Source organism: Phalacrocorax aristotelis, chromosome 2 (genome assembly GCF_949628215.1).
Source record: "Phalacrocorax aristotelis chromosome 2, bGulAri2.1, whole genome shotgun sequence".
Classification (NCBI taxonomy): domain Eukaryota; kingdom Metazoa; phylum Chordata; class Aves; order Suliformes; family Phalacrocoracidae; genus Phalacrocorax; species Phalacrocorax aristotelis.
The window spans coordinates 155,651,855-155,673,165 of record NC_134277.1 but is presented as its reverse complement, the minus strand read 5'-3'; the positions used below and the strand labels follow the sequence as shown (position 1 = coordinate 155,673,165).

The window sequence follows — 21,311 nt, the reverse complement described above, 5'->3', positions numbered from 1 at the left end:
TCTTTACTGAGTGTTCAGGCACTGGAACAGGCTGCCCAGAGAGGTGGTGGAGTCACCATCCCTGGAAGTGTTCAAAAAAACGTGTAGACGTGGCACTTCAGGGCATGGTTTAGGAGACATGGTGGTGTTGGGTTGACGGTGGGACTCCATCATCCTAAAGGTCCTATCCAACCTTAATGATTCTATGATTCTGTGACCTATGCCCCTCACCCCGGCCGCGCCCTTCCGACCGGGTTCCCCCTCAGAGGCCAGAGACGTTAGCCCCGGACATGAGGCGGGCGCCAGCGTAGGCTCCACCGCCCCTTCAGGGCGCCCATTCGGGGGCGACGGAGGCCGCTCCGGCGTCCCGCCACCGCCCTGCGCCGCGCCTGCGCGGAGCCGCCCCTGCCGGCCGCCCTCCGCTCCGCTCCGCCCCGCCCTGCCGCCGGCGCGGGGCCATGGGCGGCGGGGGCTGAGGAGGCGGCCCCGGGCAGTGACTGGGTGCAGATTCCCCGGCCCGGTGAAAGAGTCGCGGGAGCTCGGCCCCGGGCACTCCGCGGCGGGCGTTTCTGGCGGCCCGAGCGCCGCGCCTTTCCCTTGCCACATGTCGGCGTGGCTCGGCCGGGCGGCGCTGCTGCTGCTGGGGCGGCCGGGGGGCCCCGCCGTTGCCGTTGTTGCCGCCGCGCCCTCCTCCTGCCTGGGCTCGCTGCGCGGCCCGCCCCGCTGCTGCTGCCGCCGCCGCCTGGGCAGCCTGCGGGGCGGCGCCGAGGGGCTGCTCCTCCCGCGGGGGTCGCCGCCGCCCGGGCGGGCGCTGGGCACCCACCCTAAGAAAGAACCGATGGAGGCGTTGAACACGGCGCAGGGGGCCCGCGATTTCATCTACAGCCTGCACTCCACCGAGCGGAGCTGCCTGCTGCGGGAGCTGCACCGCTTCGAGTCCATCGCCATCGCCCAAGGTGAGCGGCGGGTCCCTCCGAGCCCAGCCCGAGGGCCGCCGCCTCCCTCTATCCCCGCCCGGGGCCGCGCTGAGGGCGGGCGGGCGGGCGTGGGGCGGCCCTGCTGCGGCGGCGGGGCGGGGGGCCGGTGCGGGGCCGGAGCCCCCGAAGTTTGACGCTGGGTGCGGAGGGTTCTCCCGCCTTCGCCCAAGCGACTCCTTCGGGCGGCCGAGCGAGTAGGAAACTCCGGCAGGACAAGGCACGGAGAGGGGGGTGCCGGCGCGTTTGAGTGCGGCCAGGTACAAACGAGGCGCACAACCTGAAATGTAGTTTCCAGAAGCATCCGCAGCACCTTCAGAACTTAAACCGACCCGGCGCGCCGAACCCGGGGCGCGTTTGTCACCTCACGAAGAGTTTGGGAGAGGCGCGGGTGGCCATTTTTTGGAATGGGAGTAGGAAAGTCTCTCAAAACCCTCTCCGCACCACTGCAGCAGTAAATTGATTTCAGGCTTAAGAGACGCTGGGCTGCTGCCACTCCCGGAGCTCATTCATGAATTACACTTCCCTGCACGCAGAGCTGCCTGCTGCGGGCATTGCTTCTCGGAAGTGGTGGTTCTGATGTGTGTGTATGTGCTGGGAGGTCCGCAGATTTGTCTCTGAGTATGCGATGTGCTGTGGTGGCGTGCAACAGCAATTGAAGTAATCACGGTGATGTTTTTTTTTTAATGTCTGATCCAACTGTTCATACCAACTTGACGCTTTTGCTTGAACAAATCAAAACCCCGACAAAACTAAATCCTCTTTATTCCAACCTCGGTACTTCTGCTTCTGATCCTTAGCTGTAATTTACGATCCCTACCGCAATGAAGATGGTAGCGGGTACTTAAGAGATCACTGTGCATTTGATCTAGGCCTCTTTGTGACTTTGATAGTAGCGTGCCCTTGGAAAGGGCATTTCTGTGCCTTGTGGCTCTTCTGTACGTGTCTGGAAGAAATCTTGTGGTGGGCAGAGAACAGGTCCAGGGGTCAGCCACAGAAACCCTGCTTTTGTGAAGAGAAAGAACCCTTTCAGGTGCCCTTTGGTTTTGTTTAGAGCACACTTGCATATAAACACTAGTGTTTATAGTCAGAGCCAGAGTAGTTCACTTAAACAGTTTATTTTAGGAGCAGTGCTGCTGTTTTGCAGAGCATGAATTGGTTGTATTTGTTTTCCAACATAGTGACAAGTATGCTTTGAACTGTAAGTTGACACTAACTTTTGAATACTAACAACTAACACTCTTCCTAAATAAATCCTTCTCCACTTCTGAAGTGTTCTTGCCCGATGTTTCTGTGTGAGTTTCTATCTGGGCAGCTATTGCTCAGGTGAAGCTGCGTTGCTGACAATCCTCCTGTGTACCTGGAGGATCGTGCGGTGGATATCACAATGAGACCTTAAAATGCATTTCGGTGTAGTGTCTCAAGGTTTATACAGAGATAGTTCAACAGATGGTCCTATTTAATATCTTGTTGCTCAGTTTTTGTTAGCTGTAGTATGAAAGTCTGTTTATATAAATACTTTGCCTTTCTGATGGGTCAGTATTTAGAAGGCAGAGTAACAAAAGCATTCGTTTGAATTTAGAGACTTTACTATGGGACCTTATTAGTAAACTGCAAATTTATTCTGCTAGTGTAAATGGCAGCTGACTTGTGCCTGAAACTGTGAGCATTAATCACACTGGAGAGACCATTTCGACAAAACCTCAGTTGTGGGCTTCATAGCCTCACAGGTAAGGGCAGCACAAAGTGGTGTAATGCCATCAGACCTCGGTCCTTGGAGTTGCATTCTTGATCTGCCCATCTAGGAGCTTGATAAAACTTTTTTGAAAAGAACCTTTTCCTTTAGCTAGCTCCACTCATTTTTTAAATTTTTTTTTTACCAGACTGCAGCATGATAACAGCTGTCAGCTTTTAACTCTGAGAAAAGGTATTTCTTCATGTGTTAAGGAAAAAAAATTATAACCAAGAAGGTCTTCTATTAAGTGTGTGGAATAAAAATTGGAGGAAAAAAAATTGTAAAACCACAGTGTGTACTTGATGTACATTCGCTGGTATTCTAGAGAACTAAAATTTTGTGAGCAACAAAGGTAATGTGGCACAAAAATCATTCAATGCTGGTGAAATAGGTGCTCTGCTCTCATTAGATGCACCCACTGTAGCACTGGATCCTCTTCGGTGTGCAAGCTGCTCTGGGCTGAGGAAGGGAACTGCAATGCCAGAAGTCCCTGGGGGTGATGGATTGCCCATAGCTGTTTTCTGTAGAGGGTTGTTGATGGAATTCAGACTTTACATGAAGAAAGGCAGTGAACATAGAGCCAGGGTCTTGAGGAGTGTCAGATGTGTATCATCGCTCTCAACACCAAGGAGTGCCAGAACACAAAGTGCATAAAAGGGCCCCACGGGAAAGAAAATGTTGGTTTCTGGGCTAGATGTTGATATTCTGTACTTCACATGCTTTATTATGGTTAGATAATATTTTGTATGTTTGCTCTTCCCTGCTGTTGAACTGGTGACTGTATAGTAAGGGTCTAACTAGGTACGCAGGTTGTGATTGTGTGTAGCAGATGAGGGGTGAGAGGTATTTGTGCCCTGCTTTCCAAGAACTTTCTCCAATCTACTAGTGTCACTTTCGATTTTTACAGCTAGTGAGTTCAACCAAGATAAAGTGGTTTTGGAGGTGGTTGTGTTTCTTCTCAATCTTCTTATTCAGTGGCAGCATGCTGTAGCTCCCAGTAGTTGATTCTTTAGATGAGATTGCTAGTTTTACTCTTGTGTTGATTTCCAATGACAGTGATCCAAATGCAGCCTTCAAATTCACTGTCTGCCTGCTGAGTAAATTCCTGTGTCCTGTTTTGACTCTGGAGAATCACTCTCTCCTCAATCATTAAATGCCTGTGTCGTTTTGCCACTGTGCTTAAGCCTGTTTCGTGCCTGTGATCTTTTCATACTTCTATATGGAAAGGGAGGTCCTAGTCTGACCCTTCTTAACACAGTCCTTATTGGGTTAAGTTTTGACCTTCTTCCTTCACTACCTCTTCTGTGCCCTAACAGACCCCATATCAGCTAGGGGAAGCTGTCAGCAATATGGGGAGACCTGGGCACATGAAGAACCAAATGGGGCCTGTTCCTCAGCCCATTCCCAGGCCTACCACCAGAAGGACGCAGTTCCATCAACTAATTGCCCTAGCGTGAAATATGACAGGACACACTATCTGTGGCCTCCGCTAATGGCAGAGGCTACAGGGAAACCCATCCTTTGCTGCGGCTGCTACGCTGAAGGACGGTCCTCAGGTAGGTGAGTCGTAGCTGTTGACCTGTAAGTTAGGTGAGTCTCTGAAGCGTTTTTGAAACTTAACACATCTTTTTGCACTGTAGTCACAAATCCATAGGTGGGGAGAGGTTTGTGATGGGGTAGCTTGGAATGTGTTCCTGCCATCAGCTTGTCACCTGTCCTACCTGGATGTTTATGTCTGGACACTTACAGCTTCCAGGTGCTGAGCACCAGCAGTCGGTTTAAATAGTGTATCTTCCAGAAAGCTGTTGAAACGTGATGTTACTAAGAAACACTGAGATTCTTCTGCTTTAGTGCTTTAGTCAGAAGGCAGAGCTCTATCGGTGAGCTAGTGGAAAAAGGATGGCTGTGAAGCTGCTGTGCTTGCTACCTGGGAGCCTAAGTTAAAATAATAGATGGGTCTTGCACAGGAGAAGCTGGGGGGAAGGCAATGAAACTGAATCTTGACAGAATTGTTCTCAGAAGATATTTTGAGAACTGTCCTGTTTTAGACTAAAACCGTTATCTTGCTAACTGTTAAAATTCAGTCAAAACATCACTAAGCTGCTCTTTTTGAAGAAAGCTGTGATGCCTTCCCGCCTGGGTTTAGTTTTCCTACTTTTTTCCTTCTTTAAGTCCTTCCCCCCCCCGCCCCTTTCCAGTCTTGGAAAGGTGAATAAGGCCTCACATTTTCCCAAGAAAGAGGTTTGAAACAGAGTTTTTAAATTTCGACTTCTGTTTCTTGCAAGCGTGTCAGCCACACCAGATGGAGGTGATGCATGTGGACTTGAATACAAATATTGTATTTTTTTTTCTCATAGTTACAGAAACACTGAAGTAAGAAGTAGACCAATTCATTTTAAGTATAATAGTTCTGCTTTCTTGTTTGTGGAAGTGGTGCCCCATAATCTAGGCTTAGTTTTGTTGGCAACAGTAAAATCCTCTTTCATGTTGTTAATTTCTTGCATGGGGAAGATGAAAGTATAAAAATCTTACAGTGTGGAGAATGATTTAATGCCTCTGCCCTTCTGTAGCAATTTGCTATTATAAAAATACAGTATTAGAAAGGAGATGTAACTTCTTTCTTAAGGGGCTTATAGTCAGGTTTTCTACCTTTAGTTTCCAGTGTATGATATGAAGTGATTCGTGAAGGCATTTATAAGAGGCGCAGCAAGCCCAGTAACAAGGAGGAAAAAGACTAAAGGGTTTGACTAGATGATCCCCGAGGTTCCTTCCAACCTGTGATTCTGTGACTTGCTTAGATAAGAAATATTAAGCTGAGCATGTTTGCTGCATCTTTATTTCTTCTAAGGGTACTGTTCTTATCTATGCTGGGTTAAAATGTTCTTGAGCCCAGATGTAACATTTTTCCATTAATAATACTAACACAATGGGTGTCTAGGGCCTCTAAGAAATCTCAGGTCTTGGTAGTGAAAGAATCCACTATTTTCCCATCTTTGTGTACATATACATAAGATGTACTATATATATAAAAATATATTTTTATATATATGTACATTGAACACAATTCCTTGAAAGCACCAACTTGCGTTTTATATTTTAAATGGAAGGCTTTTGTGATGTTATCACTAAATAAGAGGCCTTCTGAACTGTAACTGCTGGTTTTGCTGCCTGTCGAGGTTGTGTATTAACTGGAAAACATGCAAAACCCCAGTAGCAATGCAGTCTTGACAGCTAGCTTTGTTGGTTTGATTTGTGGGTGTTGGGGAATGCAGTCTCTAGCTAGATTCTCTTTGAAGGCACTGGTATGCCATGCCATACATGGTTTATTAAATAATCTGACCGAACTGGTGCATTCTGATAGAAAAGTGTTCATAATTTCAAGTTACTGCATCTTGTCTTTGTTTTTTAAAAAAAAGTTGGTGCTGCAGGTAAGGGGCACCACCTCCATGCGTTCAATAGGGGTGACAGCTGGGGCAAGATCTTTTTAAGGGAATTTGCAAGCTTTTAGCCATTGTTGGGTGAAATCTTACTTCAGTGTCAGAAGAAACATCTCTGGTTTGTGATTTGGTGTTAAATTTATGAACTCTTCAGTTTACTGGAATAGCTTAGGGAGTGTTAGAGCCTAGATATCCCTACTTCTACAACTTTAAAAAGAAAAGTTAAGTCACAGAACTGCAAAAGTCATCAAAGACAAACAGATTTCACTGAGGATTTTAGACACCCTAAACATGATCTCCTATGAAAAAGATTCCTTTTGTTGAATGAGTCAGATGCTTCTTACTAATGCAAACAAACCAGTTCATCTGCTATGGTGGCTTAGATACCACTCAAGTTTTAGTACCTCTTTTTGGTAGAACTTAATCTTTGTTAACACAACAAAGCATGATTCGATCCTTCTGGAATTACTGGTCTTGTTTAAAGAGTGATTTCACAGTGGAAGTGTGAGGTTTCTTGGGAGGACACCCAGCCCGCTGAGCGGGGAGGAGGAACTGGTGTGCTTTGGCAGGTACGACTGCATCTGGTGGGGATGGTTCTTTCTCCCTCTCTCCTCAACAGGCCCAGCGTACACAGGTGAACTCTGCTGTGTGTGGAGAAGGATCATCTGCCTCTCCCTTGCTGTGACCTAAGTCAAGAAATTGTTTAACTGTGGTGTTTGGTTGCTCTCTAGGAAGAGGTCTTCTGGCAGACTGCTGGCAAGTGTCTAATTCGCCAGTTTGAAGTGCCCCGTCAAGCCCCATAAAATGACAAAACTCTTACCAGCCTGGCTGTGTGCGGTCCCTTTGTGTTCTTAGGCCATCACAGCATACTCCAGCACTACTGCTAATCTCGCTGCTGAGTCAAAAATACTAAGTGATGAAAGCAATATCATGTTTCAGATGGAAATATGTACTACTTCTCTCTTTGCTTCTGAAACTTCTTCCCAAAATCACTGAGCCCTCTCACGAAGGAAGAGTGCAGAAGGAAGAGTGCTATACAGACTCTACTGATAATTTTCTTTAAAGCCTACAGATGGAACTGTTCTGGTTTCAAACGGGCGTCACCTATGTAATGCCAAGTATTTTATTACCTGAGATAAAGTAAACTATTATAATAAAGCTTTGAACCCTAAGTGTTAGTTAAACTTAATAGTAAATCCTGCCAGGGGGAGGGAAGAGGAGCAAGGAATAGGGGTTATATATTTTTCTAGTCGCTCCGACACTATTTTTCTTGAGCCTTGGAGAAGAGAGGGAGAAATCATAAGCTGCATTCAGTCCCTTAGCTGTCATGTGCTTCTGTATCTGGAATAATTGGTGCATAAACCCTCTGCGTCTTTCCCAGGCCTTGCTGTTGAAGAGCAGGGCTCTGCTTTCTGCCCTCTTCAGGGAGCTGTGACGGAGCCCGGCTGGGGCAAGCTGGGTCCTCACTGTGCTGACAGCTCACAGTGGTTAGGTAGATGTCGCCAGGGATGAGGCTGGTTGATCGAGTGAATCCTGCAGCTGTTCTTGAGTAACAGTTAGACGGGGGAGTTCCACCCCCTTTTTGTCCTTAGATTGGATTCTCGCTTATGAAATGTAGTTAAATTTTTTTAGATTCTCTTATCCTGCATCCTGTCTTAAGAATATGGATGCCTGTTACACCGACAAAATGCATGGAAAGGTCTGGGTGCTGCATGAGAGTGCCTTAGTTAAGAGAATGATACTTCTGAAATCCTATTGAGAGATATGCCCCATTCCCTGAGAAACCTTCCAAAAGTCAAAGTGTAGTTAAAAAAACCCACAAACCCACAAAAATAAACCCAAACAACAAAAAACCAAACAAAAATCCCCCACAAAACTCAACCCTCTGTGCCCCCCCAAACCCCCACCCCTACCCCAAGCAAATCATCAGACTCCAAAGCAAAAAATGCATGAACAAAACCTTGCCTCCAAAATGTACTCTTGGGCAGTAGGAAATCTCTATTTTCATTGTTCATTCTGGCACTTGCTGTGTTGCATTAGTCAATCAGTCATTGCATGTCTTCATTGCAATGAAGCTTCTTGTTTAAGCTTTATTTCAACAGGATGTGTATGATTTATTCGGACTACCTTTTTTTTAAGTTACAATAAAACTGCAGATTTGGGTAGCTTGGGGAAGTTGAATTTTTCATCATGTTGTCATCTCAATACATGCGTAGTATCTTATGGAAATGTTAACTATATAGAAAAATTTTCATAACATTTTAACTTTGAATAAATTTGGTAATACTCTTTCTGCTTTAAACTCCATTTGTGAGGCTTACTATATTCGTGCTAATATAGATGGTATTTGGGACAGGGCTGTGCATATATTACTGAAGTATTAGAAGTTTTGTTCTTGTGGTTCAGTTTTCTTCCATATTCTGAAATTTTACTTGCTCATATAACTTAAAGTGGGTTCTAGTCCGAGTTCTCTGCTTAAATGCAGAAACTTTGCGATATGTTTTTGCAGAGGAGAGCCTGCGAACATTCAGGTGGAATTGGTGCAAGACCTAGAGAAATCCAGTCATCTTAGTGTTTATAAAGGCTCTTTCCTTGCTGGTGGATACTCCAGTGTTGAGTGGAAGATCTAAAATAATGACCTATTGATGTCTTGTTTTTGAAAACTCGTAGCATCCAGATATCCTAAACCACTGGTACCACTTGAGAAGCCAGCGAAGGAGGTATTATCACCAGAGACGACCAGTACTTTTGGTACAGTAAAAAAAAGGCAACAACAAAAACCCAAACAAACAAAAAAGTGTGTGTGCTGATATGTGGCGTTGTGTAAGACCAGCAGGCTGCTGGTTTGACAGACTTTCTGCTTGCTTGTTGTGATGCAGTTGGCATGTGTTGCTGCAAGAAATAAAAGTACACAGTTTTCGTTTATTTATATTAATATAAAGCCTTCAGTCTCAATAATTTAAGTGACACCTGTAATATTTTGTAGACTTACTCTTAGTGTGACTGAAGAAGTGAAGTGTTTTGAGTCCTGATCTTGCAGAAACTCTCCTGAACTATACCGTAGTTACTAGATAATACTTGACCAGAGATTTCGGACTGTGAAACAGCTTCATTTACTTGAAGCTCATTGTTATCTGCCTTATGCCTTTACCTAGGAAAGTGCTGTGCATTAAATTACACGGTCCAAACATAATGCAGAAATAATATTACGGTTAAAAAATATCATTTAGTTAGCTGCCTTTGCCCTTCCCTGCAGTTAATGTTTTAGAAAAGGTAAACTAGAAGATTGCTCCAATTGAAATTTGTTCTCCATCTTTTGCATGTGTTTAAGCATGTGATGTGTGCAAAACAGTTGTGCATGAACATTTTTTTAAATAATGAGTTTAAAAAATATATCTAAACCTTGAGCTATGGTTCTTCAACTGTATGTGTCTTGTGTAAAATAATACATTTTAAAGCTGTCAGGAGGTGGATTTTCCTTTTAGCTGTCTTGTCTGGTACGAGGGGTGTTTTTGATTTAGGTCTTTTTAGGAAAGATCAGTTGAAATGCAGCTTCTACTTACAATGCATCTTAAACTTTTCAGAGTGATAGATTACAAACACTTAGATCTCTATGTAATAGGCATGAATGAAATGGATTGTGTTTATTCTGTGAACACAGAGGTACTGTTTCAGTGTGTAATCGAAATTAAAAGAAAATGAAGTCTACCATTTGCCCTAAGAAAGAAATTATTTAAAGCTTACTCATTCAACTGAAAACTCTTAGCTTTAGTCAGCCGTATTTGTTATTTAATCTATCCAAATAGGGAACTACAGAGGCAGCTGGTGTCTCCAGCAGAAAATATTTTCTAAAATAAAAAGTAAATGGAAAAATGAGATAAGTATGTCATGCAAACGGAGTACTTAAGGAAGCTGTCTTGGATCAATCTGGTGCTGTTGGTTTTTTTTTCTTTTGCTGGTAGTGTCTCCAGCCTTTCCCAGTCTGACTTGCATGTGTGAGCTGCCTTGTGCCCCCTCCCCTCTTTCTTTCTCCTTAAATTAGCATCGTGTTATTTAAAAAAACTGAAAGCACATGTTCTTGTTTCTGTTTTGCTGCTGTATGTGAGAACTTCCTTTAACATCAAACCTGCCCCTTGGAATTTTTGGCATGTGACTTACCTATGCCTGAAACAAAACCCTTGATTCTTCTGAATCATGGAGACCTTTTTAAGGCAAAGCCCACACAATACTGTTTTTAACCCAGCAGGGTGCATGTTTCACTCAAAACTACAGGATATGAGATCAGCTGGTTTTTGCAGTGTTCATTTACTTTGGATTCTTAGATATTTCTATGTTAATTATTAGTAAAATATTCACCCTAGTAGCCATAATACATACTGATACTTGGAATACTTTTTTTGCTGCATCATTTGCTGGTTTCTATTTGTATGTGATGCGCTCATCGCTTTTGTTGCATTTTGGGGTATTCTTTGGGATTTTTTTTAAATTCAGTTTTGATAAACTGACATGGCAAATTCCAACAGGTCATTTTTTTAACTTACTCTAGATAATAAAAAAAGCAAATAGGAGCATATTTGAAGGCTGTGGTATTATGCGTTTGGATTTGGGGCATATTCTGTGGCAACTCTCCTATTGCATTAAAGCAGACACAAGGAGCAAGTGGCTTGTTTTATTCTCTCCCAGTGCTTGTAGCCAGGGATAAAACCTTTCCTCAACATGCTTGCTAAATACTTTATAGCTTTCAGGGTGTCAGATAGGAGCATAGGCATTTCCAGAATTAAAACTTGCCTTAGGGTTTGGCAGTGCTACTAGTGAAAGGCTCCTGCATGACCTCAAGGCAAGGACGAAGCCCTGAATAAATCTTTTTGATTTCAAAAAGAATGGGAAGATTTGAGACAAAGAGACTTCTACAGTGAGGTCAACCTGAGCTGAGGAGCCAGAGACATGGGTCTCAGCGGTGGCCCAGGCTTTGGTTCCCAAAGCTCGCTTCTCAGAGCTGGTCTGGGACCCGTGGGCTGGACACCAGCAGTTCTTTCAGAACTTCTTGGGAGCCTTCAGGCAGGATTAGGAGGAGACATGGAACACAGTACGTAATTCTTGTCCATGCCTTGGACAGAGGTCGGTCTGCTTTGCGGTGTGTGGTGTATGTAAAGTTGTATTGCCACAAAGGTCTGATATTTTCTTCCGGTCCAAATGCTTACTGTGAACAAATAGGTGATTGTTGCATTTTGACCTGCTGTGTTTTTCATTTAGACATCATCGGTTTCTGATTACTGTATGCTAAAATAACTTTTTTGGTCATGGCTTTCAGTTATTTGCTTTTGATAGCTTTTGGCTCTGTGCAGTGATCCATCCCTTACTGCTGGCCAGTTCAGTATAACTCATCTTACCCTAAGAGTGAGAATCATCAGTCTCCATTAGGTTATTATCCCACCTTTCATGGCAATACAAACGGGTAGAAATTGTGGTTTACTTGCTTTATTGGGTTTCATGGAAGACTGGAGAGAACTGTGCACGGAACAAACACATTGCTTCAGCCAGTTGCTCTTTTTAAATAACCTCAGCTTGTGTTTTCAGGTTGCAAATAGTCTTTCAATCCAGCTGTTTCTTTGTTTCATTAAGTCCTGGCAATGGGCTGATTTTTACAAAGCACAAGAAAAGATGTGATGTTAGAAATGTAAAATTAACTGTTTTGTTTAAGATAAACTCACCAGCTGAATCCACAGCCATCTTGCCTAATAAAGATTTTTGCCAGAGAGAAGAGATGGAAAAGCAGCTTGAAATCACTCTCCCCATCAATTTTCCTATTACTTACTTCACAAAATACCATAAAATAAATGAAGCAAAGTAAATAGGTATCTGCAAAGGTGGCAGTGGTGTTATAGTCAGGCTGGTGACCTTTTCCTCTTGAAAATGTCAGACAGACTTCTTGTGATTCTGTGTCCCTCTCCCTGAACAGGAGGAACATAACAAAGGTGTGTTTGTGGTTGCAATAGAGCACAAATGGCCAGTGTCAAAGATGACTTGTTCTGATGGGAAGTATGTGTGACTTGTTTACTCATTTATTGGATCTGGCTTATCATGAAGAGAAAAAAGTCTTTGGATGTGTAATGTTTTTACTATTGGTTTACTTCTCTGGGCTGGATGTGAGGAACCTGTTGTGTAAGCCTTGCTTCCAGGTGCTGCTTATTTCAGGTTTTGCAGCTGGAGACTAATACGGCTGAGTTTTACTGTGACTTATGTCTGACCTTGTGTAAAAGCTCAGTTAAAAAAAAAAAGAAAAAAAAACCACAAAAAACTCTAATTATTCTTTCCCAGCCACAGGAGAAAAACATTCAGATGGCTTCCCCACTGTGGGAGAAAAGCATGCACAGATGAGCTGCGAATGAGCTGATGTGTAGTAGATATAACTTGTCTGTATGGTGCAGATTTACTGTTGGCTTCATCCAGGTTGTACAAAGGGAGGGTCCCATTCTCATCACTCTGCCCCAAACGCCTCTGGGTGTTCAAGTCCTGTTTCTGCTCTCCATGCTAGCACTGCCGTTCTTCTCTGGGGCTGGCTGTACACTTGGCTGAGCACAAGTTAAAGGAGGGAATTTAGGAGCAGGAAGGAAAGTATCACATCACCCCTTGCAGCAGCAACATGACTTTTGATCACTTCAAAGTACAGTTTTGTATTTGACCCAAGGTTCTGCTTTTCCTGGTTTCTCATGGGAGGTGCCATGAGGGTTTCTGTGCCTCAGGTGGGAGTTTATTCTGGGATCCCTCTGTGTCAATAACAGCACATTTGTTGACTGCACTAGTAGCAATGCTGTTTCAATCTCCCAGGTTACTTTTTTAGTATTGACAAGTACTTGCAATTATATTTGGTGGCATTTTTGACCTCAGAAATTGTCTTGCGACTAAGTAGGGAGCTGTCTCTCATCTCCCTTCCTCTGGCTTTCTATCTGGGATTATTCCTCCTGGCATCAGTGGCTGCCCCACTCAGCACTTTGCTTCAGCACTGCAAAAGGCATCCTCAGCCTGAATCCATCCCCTTCTTCGCTGCTGAAGAAGAGGCTGTGGAAGCATTGCCTGGATTTTGGAGAAGCAGCTGAGAACGACAGAGAGAAGGATGCTGGAGGTGCACTGAGATCAGCCCCCATCACACAGCATGAAAAAAACTGTAGGGGTGCAAATTTAATTAAGGTCTCCAGTAAATACTGGCGTTACAGGTATGTCATTGATGCAGGTAATACACTAGTGCCACAGCATGCTTTCCACTACCAAGGGGAAAATCATTAAATAGATTAGATTCCATATTTCCTCCCATGTAGAAAACAAAACAGGCTTATGTGTGCAGAAAACCTTGGATTCAGCTGTGGGTTTGTGCTTGTAATTTAATAATTCTCAAGCTGATCATAGCAGAACTGGAGGTAGAACATGTAATTTCGGTGCTCGCAGGAGTCTGCTGTGCACTCGCAGTTGAAACTATGACAAAAGAACAGGCCAAAAAAACAGCAGTGGAAAAGGGAGAGTTGAAGAATGAAGACTCTGCTAAGTGGTAGAAGCTGGTCTTTTATAAACTTGCATTGGGTAGTTTAATGGGAAGATTAAGCAACATTGGGATTAAATAAATGGATCAGATGTGTGGTACTTCATAGAGCAGAGGTCCTGAAGCAGCTTTAGAGGGATTGTGTGCACACAGCTGTGACTTGGTGACGTGAGCTGAAGTTTGCATTAGCTCTGCAGTTGGAAGCTGTAGAGATGCACTTGCAACTGAACTAGTTAGTCCTCCCAAGGGAAGGCTCGTGCTTACCACAGGCTGCTGAAACACTGACCAGGAGAAGAATTCTCCTTTCATGTTTTGCAGAATGAAGACAATTGCTTGAAAGAGTTAAAAGTGAACTTAGAACTGTTCACTTATAGGAAGAGTAGACCCCAGTAGCCTCTGTTGTCCTCTGCTTCTCCCTGTTTATTTGACTTTATTTACAAAATCAAGAATCTTAGTAATTTCAGAGAATTTTCATAATCAGAGTGATATTTTAGTAGAACTTAAAATTCACTGGCAGAATAAATTACTAAATAATGTAGCTGCATAGCAACCAAACATATTCCATATTCTTATAAAAGCCAAAAGAAAACATTTTGAGATAAAATATACTTCACATGGAGCTTTATCTATTTTTACATTATATCAGACAACATTCATGCCTTCAGCCGTTTGCCAAAGATAGCTGACGTTGCAGCTTGGCTTTCACTGTGCAGAGTCAGATATTGATGTCTGGCAAGTTTCACAAATGCAGCCAGAGGTTTATCTAAGTTACGAGGGGAAGGGAGGAAGGAAGGTAGCCATGTAGTACCTAGAATCTACTAGATTACTAGACCAGTAGTGTAATGTAGTAGAATCGCCTGCAGTACCTCTAGGAGTAGGTTAAGAGTTAAGAATAGCTTCATTGCTACTGCGTTCTGTATTCATTAGGCATTTATATAGAGCAGTGTAAACTATCTGAGTGGCTGGGACATAAATTGTCAGTGGTTTCTTACAGTGTTCTTTTTTTCTGACAGGTATGCATAGTTTCTTAAGGACTCAGGGAAGCTCATACTTTTGTCTTTATTGCCCCAATGCAGTGAAAAATTAGGAGGAGTGTAATTACACTTAATGTGAGTCTGTAATGAAATGTTTGAATATCATTCAGTTTCTGTCCACTCTGTCTCGCTCATTCTGGGTAGCTGTCTTAATTCTGAGACAGATGAAAAGCAATAAACTTTATATGCATTTAAAATTATTTCCAAGAGAAGCTTATTTCTGTAGTCTTACTTGCTTCCAAGGTTATCCTCAGGCAGGGAATTAAACTTGCTGGTTAAGAAAGGGCTGATACTTAGTGGTATGTGTTTTAATAGCAGTTTGCATTCAGATTTCTGTAAAGATCATAGAGTTCTCTTAAAGGAGAAAAAAATCCCACCAAACCCATCAAATTTATCAGTTGCCCTTCTGGTGTTGCTGCACTGTCATAACTGCCTGCGTGTGGTGGTGGCTGTTGGCAGCGTGGTTGCTGTCTAGGTACAGGTGCTCCTGGTACCAGTGGATGTGGGAAGTTCTGCTGTTGCCATCCTTGGATTTGCTCTTACAGTAAGCATTGTTGTGCATTTCTCTTCATACTAACCAAGTCACTTTTCCTCATTTCGAGACCCTATTGCAAAAGGCAAAAGCTCACACTCTGTGCCTGAGAACAACAGCATAAACAGCAAGTGTGCTGGAAAAAGCCAGCAAGTAAAATGTGGACCTGGTCCACTGCTGCTGCTCCGAATGCTGCTGTTCCCCAGGTGCTGCAAAGGCTCTCATCAGTCAGCTTTGTCCTCCAAGGGGGTGTGCTGCTGGCTTCGAGCACAGGATCATGCTCCTGGGCTTGAAAGCCAACACTGCTCCCTCTTCTTTATAAATTACCATTTTTATTCCTTTTTTACCCCCTTCTTTCCTGGGGAAACAAGTGTGGTTTTGGGCAGGTGGGAGATGAGCGTAAGGGAGAGGAGGGATGGGAATAAATAAAATAATCTCTTAACTTCTCAGATTTCTTTTTAAGAAGAGGGCCTGGCGGGAACATTGTTAAATAAATATTACAATTTTTTATATACCTCCCTAGATATTAGTGCTCAGGAAATATGTAGGCATCAGTGATGCCTAATGCTTTTCGGTTTAAAGGTGGTGAAAAGCCACTACTAGATCAGGTATCTTTGCTTGTGTGCATAGCTCTGATAACTCTTGTTAACAAATCTTGTGTGGTGTCCCACAGAATTGCTTTGCTTCTCCTCTTACATGAATGTGCTACGGAAGACAGCCAAAAACCTAATCTCACACCTTGATAATGCATAGATACTGTGATCTTATTTGTTTCCAGTTCAACACTGTTGCTGAGCTGCTGCTCTGCTCAGCTGCAAACCAGTTAAATGATGGATAGGTACTTACCTTGAACCACAGAATCATTAAGGTTGGAAAAGACCTCTAGGATCATCAAGTCCAACCAGAGAGGCCCAAGAAAAATCAGTGCTGACAGAGAAGTGCCAACACCTCATCTTACTGAAACGGTTAGAGGAGTATATTTGAATGAGATTAATTCCACTCTGTTGTTAGTCTGAAGTATTTACCTGTTTTTTTTCCAAGCTAGTGGGGAGGGTGTTAATAATCCTAGGGAAAGATTCATTCATCCAAAGATAGGTGGTGTCCCTCCTCTGCCTCCCAGGAACTCACTGGAATGGAGAGGGCGAGGAGGGAAAGAAGAGACAACCTCTATTTGGGATGATGGGTATTACTTTTGGGTTTTTTTTGAGGCAGAGAATTTTGACTGTGGATGGCTCACTGCAGTCAGGGAATTGCTACAGCCAGCTTATTTCTTGGCAGCACTCAAATACCTTCTTGGGATTTTTTTTTGGTGTGTGTTTGTGGTTTGTTTTTTTTGTGAATAATACGTAACCATTCACTTCTGGAATGCACAGATCAGAATACTGTGTTACTGTTCCCATTTGCTCCCCTATCAATGTTATCATGTCTCTGGCATTTTTATACAAACACTTCATCTGTTTTTCTAACATTTTCCATTGCTCTCGGAAGAAGACAGCTCAAACTCTGTATCTCTATCTTTACCCTGCATCTCTATTACAAAGTGCAGATCCTTTCTGCATTTGTTATTTTAGCTGATTAACCCTCTTGAATCTTGAGGCAAGCATCTTATTTGTAATTTTTTTCAGCTGCAGTTTGAGACCTTGTTAAGCAAACCACTGCAAATCCTATTTTGGTGTGAACCTGCTTGAGTAGACATGAAAGGCTGACCTTTACATTTATAAGGCACTGATAGAGAATTGGATTAGATCAGGAAAAATAAACCCACCTCTTAATGATGAAGACAGTAATTTGGATTTCTGGATACCTGATTGGTTGCATTTTAGGCTTTCTTCTAGATTCCTGGTCAAGTTTTTCACCTTAAGTCTCTGTGTTTTGTTGAACATCTTTAAAAGCATATGAATGGTGTATTATGTTTTTGGAAGGGATAATAGGATAAGTGCATTGCACACAATATTTGATTATGAACATCCAGTAAGCACAGCAGACAAAGTTGAAATTAAGTTCTATGATATTTAGACCTATACTGTCCTGCATCTGGTGAGAAATAATGTACATTCCTGTTGCTAAGTGCCTTTGTTCTAGGGAGTAACTGCGGAGCTCTAGGTGAGGTGGTGCAGAGTAGTTGTATTCCCAATCATAGGGTTTTCTTTTTCCTTTGGAGCAGGCTTGCTGCATCCATTGCATGTGGCACTTAGCCCTGGATTTGCCCTAGAGCCCATATGTTCAGGCTACCCACCTGCTAGCATGGGATCCCAGGGGTGAATGATCCCTGAAATCACTCCTGACTTTCGTTCTGAAGGGAATTGGTTGGCTGATGCCAGGAGAGAACTGCAGAGCGACCGGCAGTCCTGCGAGGCTTGGTCAGCACTTGGTCCTTAGATAAAACAGTTTCAAATAAAGATGATAATCTCTTCTGCTTCTTCAAGATTTTTCAGGGGAGGAGATGGAACATAATCACCATGTTGTTTTCTATATCATTGTGGAGAGTATAAAAAAAGGTCTTTAATGCCCATAGTGTCCTGTTTGTGTTTATGCAGAATATTTGTTTGGACATGGTTATCTTTTCAGGAGTAGTAGAGAAATTATTCTGTCATGTCCTCTGCCTATTCATCTCATACTAGTGCTTCACTTAGCTTTCTTTTCTTGTGTGCATGTGACTGAACGGGCTAACAGCCAAGGTTATATTTAGCACTGCACGAGTCAGCATCCTTTCATGCCTTAATTGCCGTAGTAACAGGAAACCAGTTGTGAGTTATAACAAATGATGCAGAATTTTTTCTTTGCTGTCAACTCATGGATTGTTTTTTCCCATCTGGAAGATTAAGGAAATCCAGTGGAAGATCAATAGACACATTTCAGCTTTGTGTTTTGCTGTATGTACTGAGGTTTTTGCAGTTTTTGTTAAAACCTCTAGAAAAACGGAGGAGGAACAAAAGGAGATGAGATGTGCCTTATTATGCTATTCTGTGAATGAACTCGTACATGACAGTCAGAATTTACTCTTAAGGTTCTACCACTAGATCCTGAACAAAGCAATAACACACATCTCATTTCTAGGCTCAAATCCTGAATTTTGGTGATAAAGATCCTCTTAAAAACTCACCTGTAAAGGAGTACCTTTTTTTAATAGACACAGTTGCTTTGATTTCTTGTTCTGTGCAAGGGAAGCCCTTGCTGTTTCCATGATGTATATCTGAATGATTTGCTTGAAGTGGCCCTGCCAGACTTCTTGGAGGAAACAGATTGATGCATTTGAGAGAAAACCCACTGTAACTTTGAGACACTAACCTTCAGAGCTTACAATGAGGTTATAACGGATCTAATTATTAATATTTTTCATATTCTTCCTTAGCTTCTTGATATTTATTGCTAAATCATTTAATTAAAAATTAAAATTAAAAAAAAATAAATCTGTAAATCACTGCTCATATTCTTGTCTTAGATTTAACTAAGCTGTAGCATTTATCTTGCTAGGATAGCCCTTCCCATAGTTTGTGTTATCACTGTTATGTGTTTCCTGCCTCTGGGTGACGGTAACAGATTTAGCTATACAATTTCATGTCAGTGTTAGCTGCAATTTGAATAAAACATATTATTATGTGCCTTTAGGCTTGCAAGTTCCCTTGTATGGCAGTTCTTAAAAAATTTGATAATCCAAAAAACTGGTGATGACAACTTTCCGGTTTTTGGCTGTGGGTTTTAGGTTGTGTGTTGTTTTTTTCTTTTTTTTTTTTTACCAACTATCTGAATAAACGCACCCTGATTACCTGTTAGTCAGTTGAGGGTTTTGTTAGCTAAGAATAATAATCTTAAAACTAAATTGCAAGTACTGTCTTGGTTTAAATTGGCTACAATTGGCAGAGTTAATTTAACTTGCTGGATTTGGGCTAAGTTGTAGATAATGGTACTATTTATATTGACAGTTTTATATCCCCCAGTGGGTTCTGTCTATGAAAAAAAAAAAAAGTAACTCTTTAGTTAGCAAAAAAGTGATACTGTAAATTCAGAACAAAGATCAAGAACAGATTTAAGAGGCAATTGATATTTTTTTTTCTGCTCCCCAGACTTTGCTAATTCAGGGCTCGTGACCTGTATTGCACTTGAACCTTGGTTTATAGCTTCATTTATGATAATGAATGTCAGTTAGAAAATAGCAGGATTCCTTACTCTGCCATTTCATTTTACTCCTCCTGCGATTACATGAATTCTGGTGTCTTATTCAGCACTGTGGCACAGGACGAGCTGGTGAATGGCTGTCGTGAAATGCAATACTGGAGTACCTTCCCCAGACGCTTAAACTCTGAACTGTGAATTCTGATTGAATTCAGTTCTTGAAACGGGGTTTGGCAATTTGGATTTTTGTTCTCCCTCCAGTAAAACAAGCGAAGGGCATGTTTCCTTTGCTGTACTCTGAAGACTTTTTTTTCTTGCCTTTTTTTGCTGAGCTTTGAAAATTCAAACAGAACAGCTTCCTATGAATAAATGCCCTATTCTGAAATACACTTTGCTATCCAGAGTTTTAAAAAATTGCTTTGAATAATTTTTTTGGCTCTCCAAGAAATGTGTTCCCTTGGTGCCTTCATGTCTTGCAGAGTTTTAAAGTATGTCATGGTTTAAAGAGGAGGTGGTATTGGAAGTGATTCTGTAAAAAGGTTACTTCCTTTCAGGCCACAGTGGTTATTTCTTTCTGATTTAATTATTTTTGTTTTCCTCCCAATGTCCCAGCTTTAAACTAAGCCTTGGCCTCTGCAAGTAGAGCTGAGTTGGTCCAGCCCCCTTCCCTGCAGCAGGCAGTGCTCTGTACCTGGCAGTGGTGGAGCATACTTCAGCTGTCGGTGAAGTCCTCTTTGTACTTAAAGGCTTGTTTTGATGATCCACAGAGGACAGCATTTGCTGTAAGCCTGATCCTACAGGTACTGTGTGACAAGGCCCTGAGCAACCTGGTCTGATTTGGCCCTGCTTTTTGAGCAGGGTGGGACTAGATACCCTCTCCAGGCTGGAGATGTGTTTCCTGGCTCAGGCAGAGAGGGTGTCAGGATTGGAGTTTCCCTCTCGGGTGTGGGTGGGGTAGATCTGCACTTAGTTATCTCACCATCTTCTGCCAGACTTCTCCTATCCCTGTTTCATTAATACATGTAACCCCAGGTTTTTTTTCCCAGATTAGTTTTTGTCTCGGTGAGGGAAGATGTATGTCAGGCACACTTCCTGATGAGTTTAGCAAGGCTCTTTTATAAAAAGGAGGGTTCTTACAGATGCAGCAGGAAGATGCTGATACCTACACAAGGGTTCCCTGTGGCTGGACAAGAACAGTCTTGTCTCCAGAGAATGGGGCCACCATACTGTCCTTAGGAAACTCTCTTATAATGCTTGACTGCCCTAGTGTTATTGAAGCACCCTAGGTGCCCTGCTTCATAAAACAGATGTTTAGCAGGAATCCATGTTGTGGTTTAACCCTGGCCAGCAACAAAGCCCCACAGCTGCTCACTCACTCACTCCCTGCCCCCGGTGGGATGGGGGAGAGAGGATTGGAAGGGCCAAAGTGAGAAAACTCATGGGTTGAGATAAAGACAGTTTAATAAGTAAAGCAAAAGCTGTGCACACAAGCAAAGCTAAACAAGGAATTCATTCACTCTTTCCCATGGGCAGGCAGGTGTTCAGCCATCTCCAGGAAAGCAGGGCTCCATCATGCATAACGGTTACTTGGGAAGACAAAACACCATCACTCTGAAAGTCCCCCCTCCCCTTCCTCCTTCTTCCCCCAGCTTTATATGCTGAGTATGATGTACTGTGGTGTGGAATATCCCTTGGATCAGCTGGGGTCAGCTGTCCCAGCCGTGTCCTCTCCCAACTCCTTGTGCACCCCCAGCCGACTCGCTGGTGGGGTGGGGTGAGAGGCAGAAAAGACCTTGACTCTGTGTAGGCCCTGCTCAGCAGTAATGAAAACATCCCTGTGTTACCAGCATGGTTTCCAGCACAAATCCGAAACACAGCCCATGCTAGCTGCTATGAAGAAAATCAACTCTATCCCACAGCACGGTCCCACACCACCAAAACAGGTTATGTCAGTGATAAGTAATTTCTGCTTG

General features: G+C 43.0%; 1 protein-coding gene across 1 annotated transcript in view; it reads left to right on the top strand.

The window, feature by feature from the left end:
* Positions 1–393: 393 nt before the first annotated feature.
* Positions 394–21,311, top strand: part of TMEM65 (transmembrane protein 65) — a 31,585-nt gene continuing 10,667 nt past the window's right edge. Inside the window, exon 1 of the mRNA XM_075085764.1 lies at positions 394–935. Coding sequence (XP_074941865.1) covers positions 584–935 — 352 coding nt within the window. The 5' untranslated portion in view covers positions 394–583. The remainder of the gene's footprint in view (positions 936–21,311) is intronic.